Source organism: Meles meles, chromosome 8 (genome assembly GCF_922984935.1).
Source record: "Meles meles chromosome 8, mMelMel3.1 paternal haplotype, whole genome shotgun sequence".
Lineage (NCBI taxonomy): Eukaryota > Metazoa > Chordata > Mammalia > Carnivora > Mustelidae > Meles > Meles meles.
In genome coordinates, this window is record NC_060073.1 from 60,064,036 (window position 1) to 60,088,453 (window position 24,418).

The 24,418-nt window shown below is 45.7% G+C and overlaps 1 protein-coding gene across 1 annotated transcript in view; it reads right to left on the reverse strand.

Moving 5' to 3' along the window:
- CLPB (caseinolytic mitochondrial matrix peptidase chaperone subunit B) overlaps positions 1 to 22,765 on the reverse strand; it is a 148,578-nt gene extending 125,813 nt beyond the window's left edge. The window contains exons 1-2 of the mRNA XM_046016486.1: positions 22,305 to 22,765; positions 18,503 to 18,554 (exon numbers count right to left, since the gene is read on the reverse strand). Coding sequence (XP_045872442.1) covers positions 18,503 to 18,554; positions 22,305 to 22,710 — 458 coding nt within the window. The 5' untranslated portion in view covers positions 22,711 to 22,765. The remainder of the gene's footprint in view (positions 1 to 18,502; positions 18,555 to 22,304) is intronic.
- Between the last annotated feature and the right edge of the window lie 1,653 nt (positions 22,766 to 24,418).

Genomic DNA, 24,418 nt, shown 5'->3' on the forward strand with positions numbered 1-24,418 from the left:
TACCTGTTCTGTACTGGTGGGCCTGTCTTTTTCAAAGAACTTGGGCTCTTGTGTATATGTGGGAAAGTGTGGGTGTAGCTTCTCAGGCTCAGGGCTGGGGACACTTAAGATGCAGGCCTGGAGCTAGAGACCATGGATTCTAGTCACAGCTCTCTTGGTAACTAGCTGTGTGATCCAGATCTGTCTCTCTGCGCCTCCCATTTCTCTGTGGTAAAATAACAGAACAAATGATTTCTTAAGTCCCTGCCAGTCCTAGAATCTCAGGATTCTAAATACATATAACATCAAAATTTGAGAAGTGGATTCCTAACAGAACAGGCATTAGCAAGACTTCCAAAGAAAAGACAAGTCCCCCGGCTGCTGTCTGTAGGAGGGAGAGTCCCAGACAGGGATATGGGCAGTTTTGAGTTATTCTGGCTAACCAGCTATTCCACTCAGGGGAAGGAGGTACCACTTGATTTTTCTTCCTCTTTCTTTATGACCAATCAATACAAAGCGGCCACTGAACTTCAATCGTGCATTGTTCCAACTGATTTCCGGATCCTTTGCATTAACTGGCTCTCAGCTGCAGCTGGGGAGGGGGCCCTGGCCCACCTGCATCAGAGGCCTGGAAGCAGTGAGCCATGCAGACTCAATCATGATCACTATCTGGGCAACAGGGCTCTGGCTGGAGCCTCGCAGAAGGTCCTGTTTACAGTAATAACAGCACCAGGCCAGGCTGACGAGCAGAAGCAAGGCGCCTGGGGCTAGAATCCACACACACAGCCTCCATCTGCGCCTTATCTACCGGGTAGGCCAGGGCTGAGAGGGGCAGGGCAAGGGAGGAAGGAGGACTTCAGACAGGCTTCTACTGCTCTAACCCCACAAACACAAGGCCTCTCTGGCATCTTCTGCATTTGCTACTTGAACTAAGCATTCCCTTCAAGGCCCCTCTTGGGACCCGTCCTCTAGGAAGCTCTCAAGATGCTCTTCTTACTAGGGAGATGGACCACTCCAGCAATGCCATATCAGAACTGCTCCAAAGGGAAGCGGGTGAGCAATGAGGGAGGAGAAAGACGGGCATTTATACAGCCTGCAAGCTTCATAACTAGTTATTTCCTATCATATAGGTTTTAAATTCCTAGATGTAAAGAATGATCTGCAAAGATCAATCAGTCCAGTCCTTTCTTCTATATACATACAAACATGGAGGTTCACAAAGCATCAGCCTTCAACTACACTAATTTGGATATGAGCCTGTATCTGTCTCTTCCAGGCTGTGTGACTGTGACAGGTTATGTTGACCTCTCTGAACCTCAGTCACCTAACCTTATCAGCCTGTAAGACCCACCTAATAAGGGTGCTGAGTTTGACCAAAATAGCTATGTCAAGCACTTATATTTTGCAAAAGTTAATTGTCATTACCACAAGTGTTCTACTTGTTCATAAGTACACGCAGAGGAGCTGTATCAGACCCTCACTGAATATTGCTAGATTAAACAGAATGAACTCCAATGCTGGGTGACCATTCTTCGTCCCATATCTCATAGTTTCTAGCAGGAACTTGACACACATGAAAGTGCAGAGATTATTTTTTTAAACTTTATTTTAAAATTATGTCAAGCATACAGTGCAGTTATAAAAATAGCACAAAAAACCTCAGCCTCTGTCCTTCCTTCAGATTCTTGTTACGTTTGCCGCTTGTGCTTAACCACTCCTTTTCTCTATTTTTCCTGAACCATGTGAGAGTTAGTTTCAAACATTATGACCCTTTACTCCTAAATACTTCAGCACATATTTCCTGGGATGAGGCTAATCTCTTACATAACCACTAACCAACAAGGATCAAATTTGGGACACTTAACATTGATAAAATATTTTTATCAACTACCCCAATAATATACTTTATAGCAATTTCCCCTGTAAAACAGATATAAGCCAGGATCAATGTTAGAATCAGATATTGCATGTGTCTTCAGTTTCCTTTCACCTAGAATAGTTGCTCAGGCTTTCTTTGATTTCCATAATTCTAACACTTCTGTAGAGTAAGGCTAGTTTGTTTGTAGAATGTCCTTCAGTTTAGATAACGATTTTTTGAGGAACCCATCTCCTATTATTCACCCATTCATTCCACTTTTCATGAGACTGTGGTTATTATAGGATTCTGAGGAGGATAAGTTCCAGTGTCCTTGCCTTCAAGGCATTCACTGTTCAGCTCCACACCTGAAAAACAGCTAAAATATAAGGGAGAACCCTGGAGAGGGTACAATGTGAGTGTAGGTCAGAGCAACAGAACCACAGGGTCAACTTTCTGGAGGCAGAGGCATGAGATGTGCCAGAAAGGACAGGCAGAAACCCAATTCCCCTAATGACCTCCTAGGGTCCTCCTGAGGAAATCTCTGTGTTTCCCCAAGCAGTGTGTCCCGGGCTGGGATGCAATAAAACATGAAAAGCAACAATACAAGGCTAGAAAGGGGAGGGAGCGGCCCAGGGCACCCTTGTCTGGGTACCACTGCCCAGGGCTATATATATGCTCTGTCCCCAGCTGCCCTGGCAACTTGGTGATAAGAAGGAAAGCCCTGTCTAGGCAGCTGAAGTGTGGGGAAGGGCCATGGGCGCCACCTACTGGCACCACAGCAGGACTCTAGGCTGCTACGGAAGGCAGCTGGGCAGCTGGCTGGGTTTCCAGAAAGCTTGTCATGTGTGGCATGGCAGTGACACACAAGTGGCTCAGACTTCCCAAACAGGGTTGGCACTTGAACCACCACTGCCAAGGTCCAGAACCGCATGAGCTTTTCAGTAAAGATGACTGTGCAAAAAATACCTGGCCTCCTAGGGGTACCTGGGTGTCTCAGTGGGTTAAAGCCTCTGCGTTCGGCTCAGGTCATGATCCCAGGGTCCTGGGATCGAGCCCTGCATCTGGCTCTCTGCTCGGCGGGGAGCCTGCTTCCTCCTCTCTCTCTCTGCCTGCCTCTCTGCCTACTTGTGATCTCTGTCTGTCAAATAAATAAATAAAATCTTAAAAAAAAAAAAAATACCTGGACTCCTAGACAAGTGGGGGCAAAGATCAGGTTCATTCCAGTAACAAAACTTAAGTAGCACCTTCTTCAAGCCAGGCTCTGTGCTGGGCACTAAGCGTCCAGAGATGAAACAGACATGGACCTTGCCTACAAGGAGCTCCCAGTCTGAATTGGGGTGGGGAAACAGGACAAGCCCACAAATAAGCGCTATAAGTATCATGGTGCTCTGAGAGCTCTTTGTAAGGGCCAGTGAGCACACAGCATACTTGGCTCTGTGTGTGGTGGTGAGCTCTTGAATGGTGGAGTCAAAGAACTCACACTTCTTGAGCGGCCTATTATGTATCAGGCACCTGACATTTATGATCTCATCTGATCTTGTGACTAGTTAAAAACTTGCTTAAGGTGACTGGCCAGGGGTGCCTGGGTGGCTCAACTGATTAAACAACTACCTTTGGCTCAGGTCATGGTCCTGGAGTCCTGGGATAGCATCCTGAATCAGGCTCCTGGCTCTGTGGGGAGTCTGCTTCTCCCTCTGAACTTCTCCCCTCTCGTACTCTCTCTCTAATAAATAAATAAAATCTTAAAAAAGAAAAAAAAGAAAGAAAGGGAGCGCCTGGGTGGCTCAGTGGGTTAAGCCTCTGCCTTCAGCTCAGGTCATGATCTCAGGGTCCTGGGATTGAGCCCCGCATCGGGCTCTCTGCTCAGCGGGGAGCCTGCTTCCCCCTCTCTCTCTGCCTGCCTCTCTGCCTACTTGTGATCTCTGTCAAATAAATAAAATAAAAATCTTAAAAAAAAAAAAAAAGGTGACTGGCCAGTAAGTGGCAGCTTGGGACTGTGACCCATGCTCTCTCTGCTGAACCACACTGTCTTCAGGGCACATATCCCATTTTTTTCACGCTTCTTTCCCACATTTAACCTGGGGCCAGCACACCACAGGAATCTGGTGGGACTAATCAATGACAAAAAATGATAAAGAAGGAGAGCCTTAAGTAGAAAGGAAGGATCTGAGGGATGGAGATACTCTTTGATTAGTTCCGCTTTCTAGAACCTTCTCTCCTAGAAGAGATCCTCTTCTCCCAGACTCAAGATGAGATAGGCCAATCCATCCCTCTTCTTGCTCACGGTAGTCTCTGCACTAGCTCCACAACTTTTATACTCAAACACCAATACGATGCTTTAAAGTGATCTTGCCTTTAGGTTAAAACAAGCTTGGCAAACAAAACCAATAAAAAGGTTGAAGAAGCACAGGAAGGCCTGGTTCTCAGCAGACGGGGCTGACTGCAAGCTTAACAGAATCTAGGAGTACCATGCAGCTGCCAAAAAACCTAGTGCAAATTCAGGCCATATTAATAGAAGCATAAAATCTGTAACAAAGGGGATGACTGCCCTGCTCCTCACAACTGTGGTCATGCCACAATTCAGAAATGGCACCAAAATCTGGGGGCTATTGCATTAGGAAATGACTAGGATGGGGAGAAGACTTGAAAGCACAGTTTAGGGAACCAAGGCTTATTTAGCTTGGGGTTCTATCTCCTAATATTTAAATGTCTGAAATAGGAAAGGAAGCTGTGTAGTCGTAGAGGACAGAGCAGGGGCTAAAAGGGGCAGCTGCAGAGGAAGCTAATGCATAATGACAGCCCACTACGTGTCAAGTGCAAGGGCAGGGCTTTTACACATACCACTTCAGAATGCACTATAAGATAAAATGTTTTTCTAATTACAAAGTGCCTTTGCTTACATTACTCCAAATGTCCAGAAAGTCTTGTATCCAAATACGACCTATCTCTAGGCCCAGAATAAACATCACCTTGTCTATGAAGCCTTAACTTGTCTTACATACTTATTATAATTCTCTTACCAAACTGCAAGTTCTTGAAAGGCAAAGGTCATCATGATACATGTTTATGCTCTTCCTCAATGCCAAATAGGGCATAATGCTTATAATGGACCTTAAGAATAAATGCCAAGAAAAAAAAGAATAAATAAATGCCAAAGAACATATACAAATGGCCAGAGTACATGAAAAGATGCTCGGTGGATGGATCATTAGCCATCAGGGAAATGCAAATCAAAACTACAGTGGGATATTACTTCACACATACTAGGATGGTGATAATAAAAAAGACAGATAATAACAAGCATTGGCAAAGACTAGAGAAATCAGAACGCTCATTCATTGCTGGTAAGAATGTAAAATGGTAGAGCCACTACAGAAAACAGTCTGGTAGCTCCTTAAAATGTTAAACATAAAGTTACCATATGACCTAGCAGTTCCATTCCTAGAAATCTTCCCAATAGATATGAAAACAAACATTCACATAAAAATTTATACATGAATGTTCAGAGCAAAACTAGTCACATTAGTCAAAAAGTAAAAACATAAATGTCCATCAACTGATTGAAAGGATAAATAAAATGTGATATATCTATACATGGAATATTATTCAGCCATAAAAAGGAACGAAGTATTGATACGTGCTACAACATGGATGAATCAAGAAAACGTAATGCTAACTGAAAGAGGCCAGCCACAAAAGACCACACTGTCTGATTTCATTTATATAAAATGTCCAGATAGGTAAATCCATGGAGACAGAAAGTAGATTAGTAGTTTTCAAGGTCTGGCGGGAAGGGAGAACAGGGAGTGACTGCTAATGAAACTAGGGTCTTTTTGGGGGTGAGGGAGTGATGAAAATGTTCTGGAATGAGACAGTGGTGATCATCACATAATTTTGTAAATCTACCAAAAACCCCTGTACTCTTTAAAGGGGTGAAGTTTATGGTATATGAATTATATCTCAAAAAGAAAAAGAAAAGAATGAATGAATGAATGGTTATTCAATCAGTCTGCTTATTCTTCAGGAGGCAGAGAGGGCTTCATACCTAGAGAAGTTCAACTGAGGGCTGGATATCCCCCAGCAAAAACCTTTTTTGGTGGTGGTGGCAGGGTGGTAAGAAAAGCTAAACAGGGACCTGAATACTGAAGAGTAAGTGAGGCCAGAGACCAAAGTGCCTTGGATCCTGTCTATCCATGCAGTGGCTGTAACTAAGTGTCACCTGCCCTGGAAAGGATCCTGGCCTGCCTGCTGGACTATGAACCCCTGGGAATTCAGAGGCCTCCCCCAATTGTTTGTGCTTTACACCCTGTCCCTGCTCACTATCCAACTGTAAAAGCTGGTCAAACACACAGACTTCATGGGAGGCCTTGGTGCTATCCCTCCAAACAAAAGGGCATTGAGATGGAAGCCTCGGCTCAACCTCAGAGAGGATTCTTAGGCAGCCTTCCTGGGCCTCCCATCCACATGAATGGAGGGTCCGGAGCCCAGCCAGCCTGCCCAGCTGCTGTACCCTCCTGCTGGGCAGCCTCTAGAGAATAAACAGGGTTTCATTCGACCCATCAATCAGCCAGCCGGACTCTATCTGTACCGTGTGCCTTGGAGTGCCCAGCCAGACTTGTGTGGAGGCAGGAGGAGGTGCCATCCACCTTGCTGTGACAGCACAGCCTAGGTGAGGAGACACGGGCATGAGAGGCAAGGAGGCTAAAACCCTACATGATACTGTATGGCGCAGACTTTAAGGCCATGGGAATGTGATATGAAAGTTCACTGCGGGCTAGAACAAGTAGTAAACGGCACTGAGAAAAGCACACGCTTTGTATCTCAGCTTAAATCACAGCTCCACTATTTACTAGCTGTGAGGTAGTGAGTGCGAAAATTAGGCATCAAGTTTTCTCATCTGGAAAATGGATATAACACCATCTGTTCTGCAATACTGTAGCAAGAAAGGAAAACAATACATACACAGTATCTAGTACTCTGCCTCAGACAGAGTGGATATTTAATAAATGACAGCTATTATTACCAGTGAGGGAGAGCTTTCTAGAAGAGGAAGGGGTTGAGGTAGGCGATGAAGCACGAATTAGAGATCCTAGACAGAAGGACTGGTGGAGCTGAAAGCACCGCAAAGGCTTCCAGGTAGAAGGAGTAAGCTGCATGTTTGGGACAGTGAGAAGCCATGTCCGACTGGAACAGTGTTCTCCGGATGGAGGGCAAGGCCAGGCTTGCCTGGTGGGAGTGCAGGGCAGTAGGGGCAGGGGAAAGGGTGTCGGTGAAGAGCAGAGGGAAGGACAGAAAGTTCTTCAGGAACCTTGTAGATTCCCCAAAAGGCAGACCGAAGTGGTTCTCCCTCTAGCTAAAAAACACTTCCTGAACAGGAAAAGGGATCCTGGAAGAGTGCTGAGGAAACTGTGACCACAGCAAGCCTCTCTCTGCCTCGGGCTCCTCATCTATACAATGAAGTGGTATGCCACTTCCAAGTGGACAACTCTGGAAATTACTCAAGTAATCCTCATTCCTGTTTCATCACCTGTGAAATGGGGCTATTATTAGTTGCACAGTTGTGAGGATTTAGTGATTAGAGACTCACATAATACCTGCCTCAAAAAAGGTATTCAATAAACACCAGCTACTATCAGTAATATTTAACAGTATTATTAAAGTGTTATTTTGTAATGTTTTATAGTACAAACCAATATATATATAAATTATATGCACAGAAAATCATGCTATCAAAAAGTAATATCCCATAAAAAGTAAATAAAATTCTCAATATACGTTAAGTTCTTAAAAAAAAAAAAAAAGGAGTAAAACTAAGCATGATAGCCTGTGTAGTTTTTTGCCCCACTTATTTATTTACCTTGGCTTTGTTAGTCTGGAAGGTTTCTGAATGCTCACACTAAAAGCTTAAGAAACATGTACAGGGTAATAACTGAATATTCAGAAAATTCTATCCATTACCTTATTTACGGGGCAGTGTAATTAACACTTAGTAACAAAACAATATATACAGAGCATTCAGTATGTCTAGGCATAGCACTAAGCAGCTTCTCTCATTTAATTTTCTCATTTACTACTTACAGCAAAGGTGTGAGGTAGGTCAATCATTATCTCACTTTGTAGAGGAAGAATCTAAGGCCAGAAGAGGTTAGGCACCTTTCCCAAGGCCACAGAGCTGACAAATGACAGAGTTCGAATTCAACCCTTGCTTTCTCAGACTCACAGCTGGGAATCAAATCTTGCTTTCTCAGACTCCAAAGTCCTTACCACTGGGATTCCTGCCAGTGATATGAGAGCCTCTGACAGATCCACTGACTGAGTCAGAGGGGAGAACCACTTGTTACCTTAGGAGTCTGGACCTGGGACTTCTGATCAAAAGGAGGAAAGGGAAGGAACTAGGAGTAAAAGAGCCTCAAAAATCAAAAGTGAGATTAAAAAAAAAAAAGTGAGTTTTTCTGAGAAAGCTTTCAAACAGGGCAGGGATATAGCAGGAACTGTGAAGCAAGAGGCAAAAGTGAATATCGTAAGCCCAGCGACATATTTAGCTTGACTACTTTCAGTATTCTTGGATTTCTCTCCCTCAGTTTCCAGGAAAATCCCTTGGGGAAAAATCCAACTGGTTCTAGCCATGCTGATAGGATTTGTGTTATGGTCATGACTGAGCTGGGATTTTTAAGAAGTAGCACTGGGGCCACAGCAATAATGCTGCGGAAAAAGAGCCTGACAGCCCCTGCTGCGGGACCCTGGGGCACTGCAGTTTTGTGACCTACCCTGCCTCAGTGGCTGGATCAGTGCCAAAGAAGATCCTGGCACACACAGGCTGGTAACAGACTGGCTCCTGATGTTTCTCAGCCATCAGAAAGGTTGTCGATCACGTCAACCCAACTACCCCACCGGCACCACCAATCGGTTACCATTGCTGTTAGAATGAAGACAAAGCTCCTCACTATATCCTTTAACGCTTACTCTAGCAGCCCCCACTCCCCCAGCTGCAGGTCCCTGCCCTTTTTAGTCCTTCACACTTGTCATCACTTCTCCTTCTGCTGGGTCTTTGTAAATGAAAGTTCCTTCTGCCAGGAAAGCTCTTCTGCCCTTCTTCACCTAGGTTAACTCCTCACCAGAGTTCAAGCTTCCTCTGGGAAGCTTTCCTTCACCAGAAGAAATTCACTAGGGGCTCTAGGATTCTCTTTACCCTCCCTTGCAGCACCTGTCACAGCTCTAATTTTTCTTTCTCTTTCTCTCTCTCTCTCTGTAATTTTATATTTGCACAATCAACATCTGAGTAGGCTTTAAGCTCTGTGTAAGTATTTTTGGCTTACCACCAATCCATCAGGGCCTAGCAAAGTGTCAGCACATAGCAGACACTATTTGTTGAATGAATAAAGGAGGTAATTCTCCATTTTTATATTATTTTTTCAAAAGGAGGTCAGTTCTCTGTTTATAGGTTTATTATAACTGCAATTAACTATTAACATTTGCCTCTTTACCATTTACAAAACATTTATGCGATATTCAATAAGTGCTTTCATTTTTCATTAAGTACTTGTTAACCAGCACATGAATGGTGATGAACAATTGCAATGCTCTGCCATCTATATAACTCACAGTTAAGGGACCAAGGCCACACAGACAAGAAGCAGTAGGGCAACACTAAAGGCTCCATCCCAGGGTTGGGCTCACTTTCAGGGACATCCCTCCTCCCTACATGCCACCCCCATAGGCCTTAGCTGTTCTCTGCTTCTGCACCTGGCCAACCACCTGACTCTGCTGGGCTTCTGTGCAGCTGACTGTCTGCTTCCACAACTCATCTAACTGTGAAGTTCAGAAAAAGCTGCCAAACTAGTCTTCCCCAACTACCTTCTATCACCAGGGAGCAAGTAAGCAAAGACCCAGTCACACACCTCTGCACAACTGCTTACCTGGTGCTTCAGCATGGGATCTGGGCCTTTCCAAAGAGACTTGATTTTCTCTGCAGAGCTAAACATTGGGAACTGTATTTCAAAGTTCTCAATGGGAACCCCATTAACATGATTTGGAGACTAACATTAATATGATTTGGAAACTAAGACTCAAAGAGGGAAGTTCTGTGACTTATTACGGGTCCCAGAGCCAGTCTGAAGCGGAATCCAGATCTGCTCATTCTAAAAATCTTGTATTCTTTCTCTAATATTCCACTGCCCTCTGACATCCCAGTATTCAAAAAGTCCATGGGTGTTACACCCCAGCACTCAAAAACCAGTGTGATGTTCTTAAGGAACTCTCATAAGCATCAAATTAGAAGTGTGATGGCAGTTAGGCCTTGACCTTTGGTCTAGAATAAAACTTGTTTCAATCAACTGTAAACCACAAGGACACTTAAATATTTACTGGTTAAGAGAGCTGGATGTTTGGTTGCTCTGATGCCATCATTAATATCTTCCCATCCAGCCCAAATGATACAACAATCAATAAACAGACAGCCTCTCTGAGGACCTGAGACAGCCAAATGTATTTACCAGCCAGGGTTTTTGTTAATTAGATAAAATCCCTGGATCAATGTGCAGAACATTTACCTATGCTGTAGCTGAGCACATTCTGGACACCTTAGTCCTGGCACAGGGACAGCAAGTGCCTCAAGCCCCAAGCTGGGGCATCCAGGGACAAGAACCAAACCAAGCAATCGATGTAAAGCTAGAACAAATGTGTTTAACTCTCAACAAAATCTAACCCTTTCTTCTTTCCTGAACTGTAAACCAAATCAGACTTTTTTCCAAAGGCATCTATCTAGTAAACAAGTCTGACCTGGTATTAATTCCTTGATTTTCCTAAAACCATGAAACCAGAAATCAAAATGAGATAACAAAACAATCTCTAGGGGTGCCTGGATGGCTTAGTCAGTTAAGCATCTGCCTTGGGCTCAGGTCATGATCCCAGGGTCTTGGGCCCCTCCGCAGGGAGACTATTTCTTCCTCTCCCTCTGCCTGCCATTCCCCCTGCTTCTATGCTAGCGTGCACGCGCGCGCATGCGCATGTGCTCTCTCCCTAATAAATAAATAAATCTTTTTAAAAAAATCTCTAAAGTGATCACTGAGGTTTGTTTTTTTTTTTTTGAGAAGCAACATGGTATATACAGCGGGAAGAGTCAGAATGATGCATACATTCAACTGCCTAGTTGAAATCTTCACCTGAGTATCTCACTAGCATGTCAACTTTAGCATGTTTAAAACTGAGTTCATAATCTTTTCCTACCAACCCAGTAGCACTTTCTTCCACACAACATCTACACAGCTGAAATTCATTCGTAATACCTTCTTCTCCCTAATCAATGATATCCAATTCTATTCATTCATTCAACATTCATTTATTAGTACATATGACATATCAGGCACTGATAGTGCTCTAACCACCACCTAGTCCTGTCTAGCTTACTTCCTCCATCTCTGCTGACATCTTAGTCCAAGTCATCACCTGCCATCAATCTCTTCTAGACTATTCCAGTCGCTTTAAACCAGTCTTCCTGCATCCACCATGGCTCTCTATCCAATCTATTCTCCATGGAGCAACTAGGGAGATCTTTTACAATTACAGATCTAGATCATGTCACCAGGTCTTTCTCTCGTTTGTGCGTGCGCTCTCTCTCTTTCTCTCTCACACACACAAGGGTATAGGGTTAAAATTCTTTAGTGGTTGCCCAGTGATCTTAGTAAAAATAAAAATCATCACCATGACCTACAACCCAGTGTGGTATGGTCCTTGCTTAACTCTCCAGCTTCAGTTTATGTCACTGTGCCCTTGCGCTCTAGAGTCTAGTAAGATTGGCCTTTTCTCAGTTCTTGATGTCTTCACATCTGTTCTTGACTTAGGGCCTTCCACCCTACTGCTCCCTCCAACCGAATGTAATTTTGCCTTTGTCTTCATCCTTCAGAGCTCACTTCAATCTCATGTACTCCAATGCTTTCCCTTACTGATATATACCCTCTCCTCCACTCCTCCTAGATCCAAGGTTAGATTCCCAAGTGCCTTGTCCTTCCCTTTTTAAACAAGTTTGAGGATATAATTAACATACCATGTAATCCACCCATTAAACGTGGACAACTCTATCATTTTTAGTATATTCAGAGCTGTACAATCTCAACTACTAACTCCAGAACAGTTTCATCATCCCCAAAAGAAATTCCAGACCCATTAGCAGTCAATCCCTATTCCCTCCCAACACCAACCTCTCCAGTCCTTGGCAATAACTAACTAATTTATTTTCTGTCCCTATGGATTTGTCCATTTTGGACACTGTATGAATTGAATCATACGGTATGTGACAGTCTTTTGTCTGACTTCCAGTTAGCGTAATGCCTTCAAGGTTCCTTGACATTGTAGGATACAGCAGCACTTCATTGTTTTGCACTGATGCATAATATTCTACTCTGTAGCTATGTCGTATTTTTATTTATCCATTCAACCACTTATGGACTTTGGGGTTGTTTTCCTCTTTGGGGTATTATGAATAAAAATGTTATGAACATTCATGTTCATGTCTTCATTTCTCTGGGTTATATACCTAGGAGAAGACTTGCAGGGTCATAAAGTACCTCTATGTTTAACATACTGAGGAAATGCCAACGCTTTTCCAAAGTAGTTTCACCATTTCACATACCCATCGGCAATACGGGAGGGTTCCAATTTCTCCACATCCGACAAACACTTGCTATTATCTTTCCGCTTACAACTATCCTAATAAGTGTGAAGTGGTATCTCATTGTGGTTTTGATTAGCATTTCCCTAATGACTAATGACGTTAAGCATCTTTATGTGTGGGTATTGAGAATCATGGATGCTCATTTGAGTACCTTCTTTAGAGAAATATCTATTCAGATTCTTTGTTCATTTTTTAAAAAAGATTTTACGTATTTAACAGAGAGAGAGAGAGAGAGAGAGAGAGAGAGCGCACACACACAAGCAGGGGGAACAGCAGGCAGAGCAGGCAGAGGGAGAAGCAGGCTCCCCGCTGAGCAAGAAGCCCGATACAGGACTCGATTCCAGGACCCCAGCATCATGACCTGAGCTGAAGGTAGCCACTTAACCAACTGAGAAACCCAGGCATCCCTACTTTGTCCATTTTTAAATTCAGTTATCTTTTTATTGATGAGTCAAAGAGTTCTTCACATATTCTGGGTACAAATCTCTTACCAGAAATATGATTTGCAAATATGTTCTCCCATTCCGTGGGAGTCTTCTTCACTTTCCTGAAGGTGTCCTTTGAACACAAAGTTTTAAATTTTGGTGAAGTCCAATTTATCTACCTTTTTCTCTGTCTTCTTGTGCTTTTGATGCTATATCTAAGATGGCTTTGCCCTAACCCAAGGTCACAAAGATTTACGTGTTTTAAGAGTTTTATAGTTTTAGCTCTTACATTTAGGCCTATGATCCATTTTGAGATAATTTTGGTGTATGGGTGAGGTAAGGCTCTAACTGCATTTTTTTGTATGCAGATATACAGTTGTCCCAGCACCATTTATTGAAAAGACAAACCGCACTTCATTTTTAAGTACAAAATTTTGTCTGTATAATTAGTCACTGGCTCCCAGTTACCGTTAAGTACCAAGAGGGAAGGGACTGTGTTAATCTTGTTCACCACTGCATTTCCAGCATTCAGCCCAATGCCTAGCTCCTAATAAGCACTCACAAACCTTGGTCAAGTGAAGTATTATCTCTGTTATTAAGAAATACTCTACAAATCTATGGGTTATAGGTATTATCTCCATGTTACCTAAGCTCATAGAAGTTAGGCAACATGTGCCTTGTTTTGTTGGGTCTCAATTTTGACTCATGTGCCCCATCCTCCCCTAGGAAGGGAGTCAGTGAGCTCCTCCAGGACAGGAATTGCTTCTCCTTCCTCATGCTGTTGCCACCAACACAAATTTAGCTCAGGGCTAGGCACAGAAGATGGGCTGAACAGATGATGACTGAGAGAAATGGACAATTCCCTCCATGGCCAGGTCCCTCCCTCTCTCCAGTTCCTCCTGACCTCAAAATGTGATCAAGCAACACCAAACAATACATAATTCCCCCTCCCGACCATACACCCTAGGCTGTCTCTTGCCTCCGTGCTACCACTCAAGTGGCCCCTTTGCCTGGAATACCTGCCCCTTCTATATCCTAAGCCCTACAGATATTTAAAGCCATTTCCTCTAGGATGCTTTCTCTGGTCTCACAGGTTGGTTAGGGGCATCTTCTGGGCTCCTGTCTCACAGCACTGATCATGCTATGTTGCCACAGTCTTCCCCAGTCTCCTGCATTAAGGGCAGGAATCATGCCTGGTCAGATATCCCTGTGCCAAGCATAGGACATGGCATATGCTCAGTAAATTTTGTCAAATGATCAAATAATTCTGGAAAGGGCAGGCAGTCTGAGGTTCAAGACTGATGTCACAGGCCTCCTTCATTAGACAATGTTCAGGCTGATGAACAACAGAATTATGCACTCAGCAGAGAGGTCCAACTCCCTGCTGGGAGAAGGGACATGGGTAGGGGTGTTATCTTTCACTCAAGTTTGTTCTGAAGGAAATGTGATATCCATTGGGAAAATAGGAGGCCTCACTTTTCCCAGCCCTGAGAGCTCCTCACATGGCTCAGCCCAAGCCTGGACAGATGTGCCTTTAGTCTGCCCTATGCCCTAGGTTTCGGGTGAGTGGTTCCTGCATCCAGAAGCCAGGCTTGGGTATGGGCTGAGCCCAGGAGTCAGGCCACCTGTTCATGATGCTGACAGGTGGGACAGGGGCCCAGGACAGGGCTTCCACTCCTGAGGAGTCAGAGCTTAACACACTGACAAGGTTTAAGTGCCTTGGAGGAGGAGGGAAATGGTTGCCATACAGGGAGAAAGGAGAAGAGAAAGAAGGGAAGAGGAAGGCACCGAGCTTTCCTCTAACACAGCCAATGGAAGTTTGGAAATAAGACTCCAGACTGCCTGCTTCAAGTTTACTGAAAAGTCAGTAAAAAGCAACTTTCCCCAAGTTCTGTCATGCTGGGGAACAGAGTATGAAATGTAGGGAACAAACCTGTCCCTGCCCTGGGGAGGCATATAATCCAGTGGTTTAAGGTGAAGTCTAGCTCACAACCTTCTTAATATCAAGAACAGAATGTGGCCAGTGGCAGATCCTTCCCTGTCCCTCTAGCCAGGCAGGCTCATACCACACACAGTCAGCAAGCACCACGTAAAGCAGGTCAACAATGCCCCCACATCAGGGTGACTGTCCAGAGCTGCTGGCTTAATCATCTCATAAGGTTGTCTGTAAGGATTCCTGATTTGGGGAGCAGTTAACCTTGCTGCTTTTCCTGTTCATGGACTGAGTGCCTCCTCAGTCCTGATAGTCAGCCCTAGTTCTCTCACCCAACCTCCAACTTCTCTCCTAGACAAAGATCATTCTCCTGTCGCAGACCGGCCTGGCCCTTTTCAGATGACTTTCATACCCTCCCATACCAGAAGGGAGATGAGGCAAAGGAAGGGGAGATCACCGTGGGAGGAGTCTAAGAAAGCTTTATAAGGGCTGTAGCACTTGAGCTCAGTCTGGAAGGATTTAAGCAGAGGGTAATGAGCGCAGAGTACAGAGGGGTGGTTTGTGTAGAGGGCTCATATCCAAGACCTAGGAACTTCAGATTCGAGAGTCCTTAAAAAGGAGGATGAAGCCCTTCCCCTTTGATCAGAAGAACCTCAGGCTGCTGCCCTTCACTATCCAGAGCCTTCCTAAGGCTCTAGGGCTAAGGAAGATTGGGGGACACCAAGGCAGACACACAGAGCTCAAAGCCTCAGAGTGGGCAATGGGGAAAGAACGGTAAAGGACAGTATTATTCACCAGATCTAAGTTTTATTCCAAAAACTGATATCGTAAACAATACTGATCGTACACTTGATGACCTAACCATGTATAAACTATGTTTAAGTAGTTTTTAAAAATTGAGAATGGGACTCTATCCTGCTGTGGGAAGGTCTGTTGGGAGGAGCTAAAAGCAGGGTACACAGGAAGAACCTAAGAGCAGCATGAAGTGCCCATGCAGAGTCCAGGGCATAGAAAAGCTGAATAAAGACCGGCTGTAGGAATTCAATAGAACTTTCTTCTAAGCAAGGGTGGTCAGGCTCTCCCCACCTCCACCTCTAGACCTATCTCTGGTAGCAGAAAAAACTGTAATTGATAGGTTACAGGTCTGCTTCCTTGAGACCAGAGCCTGGGTCAACCCCTATCTCCAGTGCCCTCCAGCAGAGGACTACGCATTCATTCATAAGCGGGAACTGTTTTGGGTGAGGAGTAAGCGGGAACTGTTTTGAGTGAGGAGGAGGGAGGAATGTCCTAATTCAGGCCTTTATCTTCTAGAATTTGTCTTATTGAAACAGCCTCTCCCCACTTGTTTATCCTTTGCCCTTGTGAATGATCCTAATTAGGTCATTCCCCTGCTCAAAGACCTTCCATGTCTCCCCACTGCTTACAGGATAAGAATACAAGACTCCTTACCATGGACATTCCAAGCCTTGCACATTGGCTTCTCTCAAACCACCTGCCCTCTTGCCCCACACCCTGCAATGCTGCACAAGTACCACCTCAGCAGCACCAACATGACCCTGGGCCCAGCAGCCAGCCAGCATCTCCCATTCCCTGCCTTTGCTGTTTGTTCCCTACTCTTTGCTTCAGAGTTGGGGGGGGGGCCTTGGAGGGGCGCAGGAGGTAAGAAGAGTAGGGGTAAGATTGGTGTGCTAAAAGTCAGGCTCTGTGCCTTGCTCATCTCCGACTCCCTTACAAGGGGTGAAGGGAGACTGAGTCATCACGACCAAAAGAGATGACATGACTGGAGGCAGGAGAAAAGCAGCTAGAGACTGGAGATATGCATGAAAGGCCCTTATAAATGCTATCCACACAGGCGAGAAGGAATGTTCTGCATCACATGGATCAGATATTCAATCACTTTCTGCATTCTTTTGACAAGTGTTTAATTGCTATCAGAAAAATATGTATTTCTTTTTTTTTTTAAGATTTTATTTATTTATTTGACAGAGATCACAAGTAGGCAGAGAGGCAGGCAGAGAGAGAGGAGGAAGCAGGCTCCCTGCCGAGCAGAGAGCCTGATGTGGGGTTCGATCCCAGGACCCTGGGATCATGACCTGAGCCAAAGGCAGAGGCTTTAACCCGCTGAGCCACCCAGGTGCCCCAGAAAAACATGTATTTCAAAGAGCTAAAATAATCAACACTCAAGGGCTTAATGGACTAGGGTAAACTCAGCCTCTCCTGGGTGACGGCAAATACACCGTCTGAACTTTGCCAGAGGAAAGCAGCGGCCTGGCCATCCTCCGCAGGAGGCTGACCAATCACTGACAGGTGATTTGAGGGTCAGCAAAGGCCTGAGAGGAGGGGACAGAGCGAGTTTTGCCCCCTCACGCCCTTGTACTACAGCAGAAGGAAGCGCGGCTCAGCTGTTTCTGGGGAAATGAAGACGCCACACACAGCTGGCAGTTATGAATGGCTCTTATAACAACAAGCTGACATCTGTGTTTGGTTTTTAAGATGCATCATCGCATGTTTATTAAACTATTGCTCCATCATATTTATTTGGCTACGAAACAACTCCCAGCCCATACTTCCAAAAGTAGTTTATTAAAATCTAAGCCTTGAACATTAATACTCAAAAGCACCCTTGAGAATCAATAATAATGCTGCAGATAAAATGAAAGGGAATCAAAGCAGTAAGTCTTAGTGGGGGTTGCAGATGACTTTCAACACTTTCTTACATGTTCAGGCAGCTGGAGCGAGGAGGAGCACCAAGAACGTGGCACTGGATGCAGGGGTAGCCACACCAAACACAGGACTTCCTGTCTAAAATGTGGAGATGGTAGCAGAGAAAGGGGGGCATCCTGTGACCACCTCGCTTTATACAAAGGGCCAAGAAAGGCCAAGATGAGGCCCAATGCAGGCCACTAGTTTCACCAAGAATAAAATCTCTGCCCCTAACCAACAGCCAGACACTGATGCTCTGCGCTGGTTCTGGTCTGAGCATCTATCCTGGACAGACTGCCCAGCCCCGGCACCAGGCTGAGCCCCAACCTGAGTCCTGTCCCTGCCCAAGAACAAACCTCAGATCTAATCTGCCAGTGGTCCTAAGAGGCCCAGCAGAGCCAGGCAGGCTGGAGGAATGCAGTCAGCCCCCAAGCAGGAGCGCAGCATGTGCACCCCAGCCCTTTAGGAAGACCTTTCTAACCCCAGAAGACCTGGCAGAAAGGCTTCTTCCAGCTCCCCTGACAAATCCCCAAACCTTTCCATGGGTGCCCACCTCTACCCTATCCAGCAACAAACAATAACACATGGCCAGTTCCACAAACATATAAGAACAAATTGGAAGATTCAGTAAAGAACCCACAGGATGTGGAGGGGACTCTAAATCATGCCCTGCTAAAAATAAGACAGTGGGAGGATCCAGAGATGTTTGGAGCCAAGAACAAAGGAAATACAGGGCTAACTCCCTACTTTAAAAAATCTAAGGGTTGACCTAAGCCAAGAGAGTCCAGGTGATTGCGACTATAGGGAAGTTACAGGGTTCACTTCCCAGATGAGTGTGAGGATATCTTCCAAGGCAGTACTGAGGATTGAGGAAGGCGTTTGCCCAGCTCAGGCCCTCTTGTGGGGGACAGCAAGTCCTGGGGATCAACACTCACCTGCTGACTTCTTGGACATTGTTGGTGCGAGCAGCTTCCATCAGGGCTGCATCTGAAAAGAAAGGGGACACAGTGGGTCAGACCCCTGGCCAGGACCTACCCTCAGAGCTAGCTGCATGAAGGCCCCATTAAAACAATGGAAATGGAAGCACTTTGGGAACAAGGGCTTTGGGGTGCCTGGGTGGTGCAGTTAATAGTCAGACTCTTGGTTTCAGCTAGAGTTATGATTTCCGGGTCCTGAGATCGAGCCCCACATTAGACTCCAGGCTGAGCACAGAGTCTGCTTGGGTTTTTCTCTCCCTCTCCCCTGCTAAAATAAAGAAAGAAAGAAAGAAAAAAAAAGAAAAAAAAAACAAAACATGGCTTTAACAAGGTAAATGATGCCAAGGTATATAAAGAGAAAGCTATATATCCCCTGCCTACGTGGTAGCCACTGTAAACCCGTCTTCCACATCCATTAGAGCCCAAACCCGTAACTCTTTTTTTTTTTTTTTTAAGATTTTATTTATCCATTTGACAGAGAGATCACAAGTAGGCAGAGAGGCAGGCAGAGGGGGAGGGGGAAGCAAGTTCCCTACTGGGCAGAGAGCCTGATTCGGGCCTCGATCCCAGGACCCTGAGATCATGACCTGAGCCCAAGGCAGAGGCCTCAACCCACTGAGCCACCCAGGCGCCCTCAAACTATAACTCTTATCATGCAGGTGATCCAGGTAAAGTGCTAGCAGCTATGCACGGCCTACGCAACCTGATACGTGAATGCCTTCACTCTTCATTAGCTAGAAAGCTCAGACTAGTATGTTTCATGTGGCTGTCATTGTTATTAATCATCCCCCTACCTTGTCCCACTTTCTCCCCCAACTCTGATTTCTCAGGCTAGTTTTGAATCTCATGTCACAAGTCACCAACCCAGCACAGAGGAAAGGCCGGGGTGTGGGCTCCTCAGTTAAGAGCCCTGACCAGGAGCCAAGAGGCCCAACTGTCTGCCCCCTGCTCCCGGGGCTGTGGCAGCCCCTTTCCTCTTAACTCCAGCTTCCATGACTATAAAATAGATGCAATAATCCTTGTTCTGGCAAGACTCACAAGGATGCCAAGGAGGTGAAATGATGGTTGAAAAATTTCCCAACTCCTCGGTGCCAAGTTCAGCAAAGGGAGACTCAAAAGAGAGGGTTGCAATTCCTTAGATCAGAAAAGCAATGCTAAGCCTGGCCTCCCCTGAGCAGCCTGCAGGCTGTTGGCACCACCTTGTGGCCATAACGAAAAACTGCATGACTCGAAAACTAGCAGAGGCAAGATTTTTTTCAGCCATGGAGCCCTATGTACCTAGCAGGGTTCTGAACACTGGAGAGACTCATACCGAGCCCCGCCTCAGGCATTTCTCAGTCCAACCAGAGACTCACCCAGCAAACCATGAGAGGAGGCATTGCAGTAAAGTAGAGAGAGCAGAATATGGAGACAGACCTGGGCTCCCACCCCAATTCCGCCACTGACTTGCTGTATGCCCTGGCCAACTCAACTAACCTCCTAAGCCTCACTTTCCTTATCTGCAGAGCAAGGAAAAGAGAGCCATCTTGTCATGCATATGCAAAGCAGATCTGTGGTTCAAACATTAGTGTCTCCACCACACATGCCAGCCTAGACTCCAGAGTCAGGTCTTTCCTGGTTATCTTCCCCCATGGCTCTCTAAGCATACATCCAGGGATGCTCAGGCAGCCCTCCGTTGGAAGGGGAACAAAGCTTCCTCACAGATCACTGTATCCACTCCTCCCTCACTCTGCAGAAAGAAGTGGCTTCTGCAAGGTCACAGGGGTAATGAGAAGGAGCTTGAGAATCAGGGCCTCCTGGCTCCTAAAGGGTACAGTTTCTACCACACTGTATGGAGGGCCTGAGCTTATACCTCCAAATCAGGGTACAGCATAGGCTAGCGAAGTCTGAAGGGTTGGAAGTGAACATGGTTTTTGGTCATTACTTTGGAAAGTAGACAAAGTCCAGACTGGAGTCCCCAGGAACCTCTAAGGCAAGATCCTGGACACCTCCCCCAGTACATCTAAGCATACTAGCATCAGGACATTCCCTGCTCATGAACTTGCCATGGCTCTCTGCTGCCTACAGGACAACTTCCAAACCCTCCAAAAACCCTCTTGACATCCAGGCCCCACTCCATCTGCTCTCACCTCATTCCAAAGACCCCCTGTCCTCCAACCAGGCCGGCTACCCTTCGAGCCCCTGCAAACACCATGCTGACCTATGACTCCCATATCCATGAAGACTTTGCATGCAATAGAGTCCAACTCAAGACACATTTATGGAGTACCTACTAAGTTCCAGATGCTATGGTGGGCAAACAATGTGAAAGTATTAGGGAAAGGAACTTGTATCAACATGTGAAAAAAGATAAGCTGCATTCCTTGCTCTCATGGAGCTCACAATGTCACTCTCCCTCTCATCTCTTGCCTCATCCTATAGAACTCAAGTTCAAATTCCCACCCTCCAGAGGTCTCCTATCTTCCAGGAATGCTTTCCTGACCCTGCTGGTCCTCCAATCACCCAACAAAACATTGTCGGACCACTCACCAGATCCATAGGCCTAACTGCCTGCACTGTCTCCTTAAAAGACTTTGTGCTGTTGGGAGTTCCACACCTCCCAAAATTGGGCTCACAGAGGGTATTCAAAAAATGTCCAAAGTTACAGAATTATAGCATGTCTAAGTTAGAAGAGCCCTTAGAGTCTCTATTTCAACATCCTCATTTTGTAGATGAGGAAACAGGGCCAGTAAGGATGAGAAGCAAGAATCCAAAGTCACAATGGGACTTCGAGGTAGAACCAGAACAAGATCCCAGAGGTCCTGACTCCGAGTTCAGGACCCTTCCTTTACCGCTGGCCACATCCTGCTAGATAATCCTTAGTTCAAGATAGTCCCCACACTTGCTCCCAAGTCTCAGAGCTTGGGATGCATGAAACCTATGAACACCATGCTTCCTGCCTTCCTCCCTGAGGAACTACTGAGAACCTGCGTGGTTGGACTCATGTAAGCCAGAAGTCTGGCTGCCTGCTCTCAGTTCCTGCTCAACTCCTTGCACCCAGGTGAGATGCCAACCTGAGTCAGCCAGCCCCCATGGTTGCTTTGGGTCTCTAAGGATCCAACTTCTTTGTTTTTCTTCTCCTGCCAACTGCATGGCTGGGCAAGATCACCTCACACTTGAGACCAGGGACAACAAAATCCCTAGGAGTCCGATGGGCAGACCCAGACTGCTGAATTCAAGACTCAAAATAACAGCACTGTAAGAGTACTGAGAAATCATTCTTTACTGTGTAAGGGGGGAACCTGAAACCAGAGAGGAGCAAGGGGTGAGCAGTGGCAAAGGTGGCACTGAAACCAAGTCTGTACTTCCTTTCTTGGGCCACCTTTCTCGGGAAAACTTTTCCTAAACTATCTAATAGTTGCCGTTAGAACACACAGCAGTTTCTTGGGAGACCACTTAAGAGAGGAATTTGACCAGGCAGAATATTAGTGCATAAAAGGCCCACACTCTAATTTTAGAATGTCTCAATGTTTCCATTGTACAGATGGACAAAGTAATGCCCAAACAAGGGAGCTGACCTAAGACAGAAGTTATCCAACTCAGAGGCACTGAGCCCTCCAGTTCACCAGCCTGCTCCAGTAACCAGAAGATGTCCGAGTCCCTACAAGCCTGAAGCTCTGCTGATCTAAATCTATAAGCAACTCCCGCCCTCCAAAGATACGTAGTTGGGTCACTCCTCCCGCCTCTGTCTTTCTCGAACCCAGATTGCCCCGATAATCACCCTTGTTAGACGGGTTCTTGCTGTAACAGTGAACCACAAGCGCCGTGGCCAGGGCCCACATGCTCAGTCCGGCCCTGCTGGGGACCCCGTTCCAGCTGTCCTGTCCCGGGAGTGTTTCTTCTGGGCTAGGAAGGCGTCCCGATGTTGCTGCGACTACGAGGCACGAGGTCTCGGTGAGTCCTCCCTGGCGCCCCCAGGTGGCTGCCCCTTCATGGGGGAGGAAGGCTAGCGATGTTCCAGGGCGCCCCCCGACGGCCGCCCTCAACCATTGCGGCTCCCCGCGGCCCGCGGTGGTCACATTCGGGCTGGAGGCACTTCCATGACTCCGGAGCGATGAGGACCTAAGCAGCTGGAGGAGGAGCCGCGGCGCCGGCGCTGTTCTCCTCAACACCAGGGACCCCAGCATCGTGACAGCTGCTTCGATAACCCCCTGGTGCCGGCCCCCGTGCTGGCCGCGTCCAACATGGCTGCCGCGGCGCGTTCGAAGACGCCGCGAACGCAGCGGAATACCGCAATACTTCACGGGAGTGGTAGTCCATAGCCTTAGAGTTTTCCGTAGCTGGAGAACAAATAAACTACATTTCCCAGAAAGCTGTGAAACGCGCGTCACAATGACAGCCGACTTAGAGGAGCCTAGTGCATGTTGGGAAGTGGAGTTTGACTGAGGGGGCGTGGTAAGAGGGAAAATGCCTGGGTAGACCGTGGAGCTTAGAATTAAGGTTCGATTCCCAGAGCCTCCTGCCAAGTTTAGTCAAAATACACGACGCAGGTGGACGCCTGGGTGGCTCAGTTGGTTACGCCACTCCCTTCAGCTGGGGTCGTGATCCGGGAGTCTCAGAATCCAGTCTGGAATGGGGCTCCCTGCTCAGTGGGGAGTCTGCCTCTCCCTTTGACCCACCCCTCTCTCGTGCTCTCTCTCTCAAATAGATAAAAATCATTAAAAAATTGTTTAAAAATGCGACACAGGTTCTGACTACTGCAAGTTAAGCAGAAAAGTTTTATGAAATGTATGCTTATTTCTTTTAACCTGTGTCTCTTTTTAGCCTGCGACAGCTTTTCAAAAAGGAAGTCTAGGGGAACCAGTACACCTGTAATAACATTTATCTTCATATTCCTACATAGACTTCCTTTCGGTTGAAGAGCTAACTCCCAGTCTTGTTTTCTCACTTGTGTTATTTTCGAAGTGTTTTCACGTGAATTGTCGCATCGTAATTCATGACAGCTGCATGGGGAAGCTGGGCAAGGAATGTTATTCCTGTCTACAGGAAAGGGAATTTCAGTTCAGAGGTGGAAAAAATTCTAATCAATCAATAAAAAAAGCTCAGGTCTTCTAACTCGGAGCTCAGTTCCGGCACCCCCATTTCTTCCTCTCTTTTCCAGACTGAGCCCACAAGCAAAGGAAGAAGTTCTTTTATGCCAGTCCCATCTCTTACTTCAGCCCTTCCTTCTCTCCTCGAACTTCGTATCATCAGAGCCTTCTCTGACGATTTTATTTAAAAGAGCAATTTTGTTTCCCACATGCTTCCTATCCTACCTAATTTTTCTTCACAGTACTTACCACGTGATATACTGAAAACTAGTTGTTTATTGTTTTGCTCCAATAGAACATGAGCCCCACAAAATAGGGACTTTGTTTTTTCTCTCTTACATTACTAGCACTCAGAACAATGTCTAGAACAAAAAGAGCTGCTAAATAAATATTTCTTTGGTAAAAGGATCACTCCTACTTTATTATCGTGGGGAAATGAATATAAACCTTGGAGAGCAGGCAGACCTTGATTTCAATTTTGACTCTTGAATTTACTAGATGTATGACCTTGGACAAACTTCCGTACCCTTTCTCATTGTTAATTTCCTCATTATTATCAAAAATAATACTACCTACCTTCAAGAGGATTACTTGTATTAAATGAGGTAATATGGAGACCACCACCGTCCCTGGCTCACATTAGGTCTTCCAGAAATGGCAGCCAGCATTTTTTCCCCTGCTCTAGGGGTGCATTGGATTCCCTACTCTAAATTCTTTTTAAGTTTTTATTTAAATTCCAGTCAGTTAACATACAGTATAATATTAGTTTTAGGTGTACAATACAGTGCTTCAGCACTTCATGCAA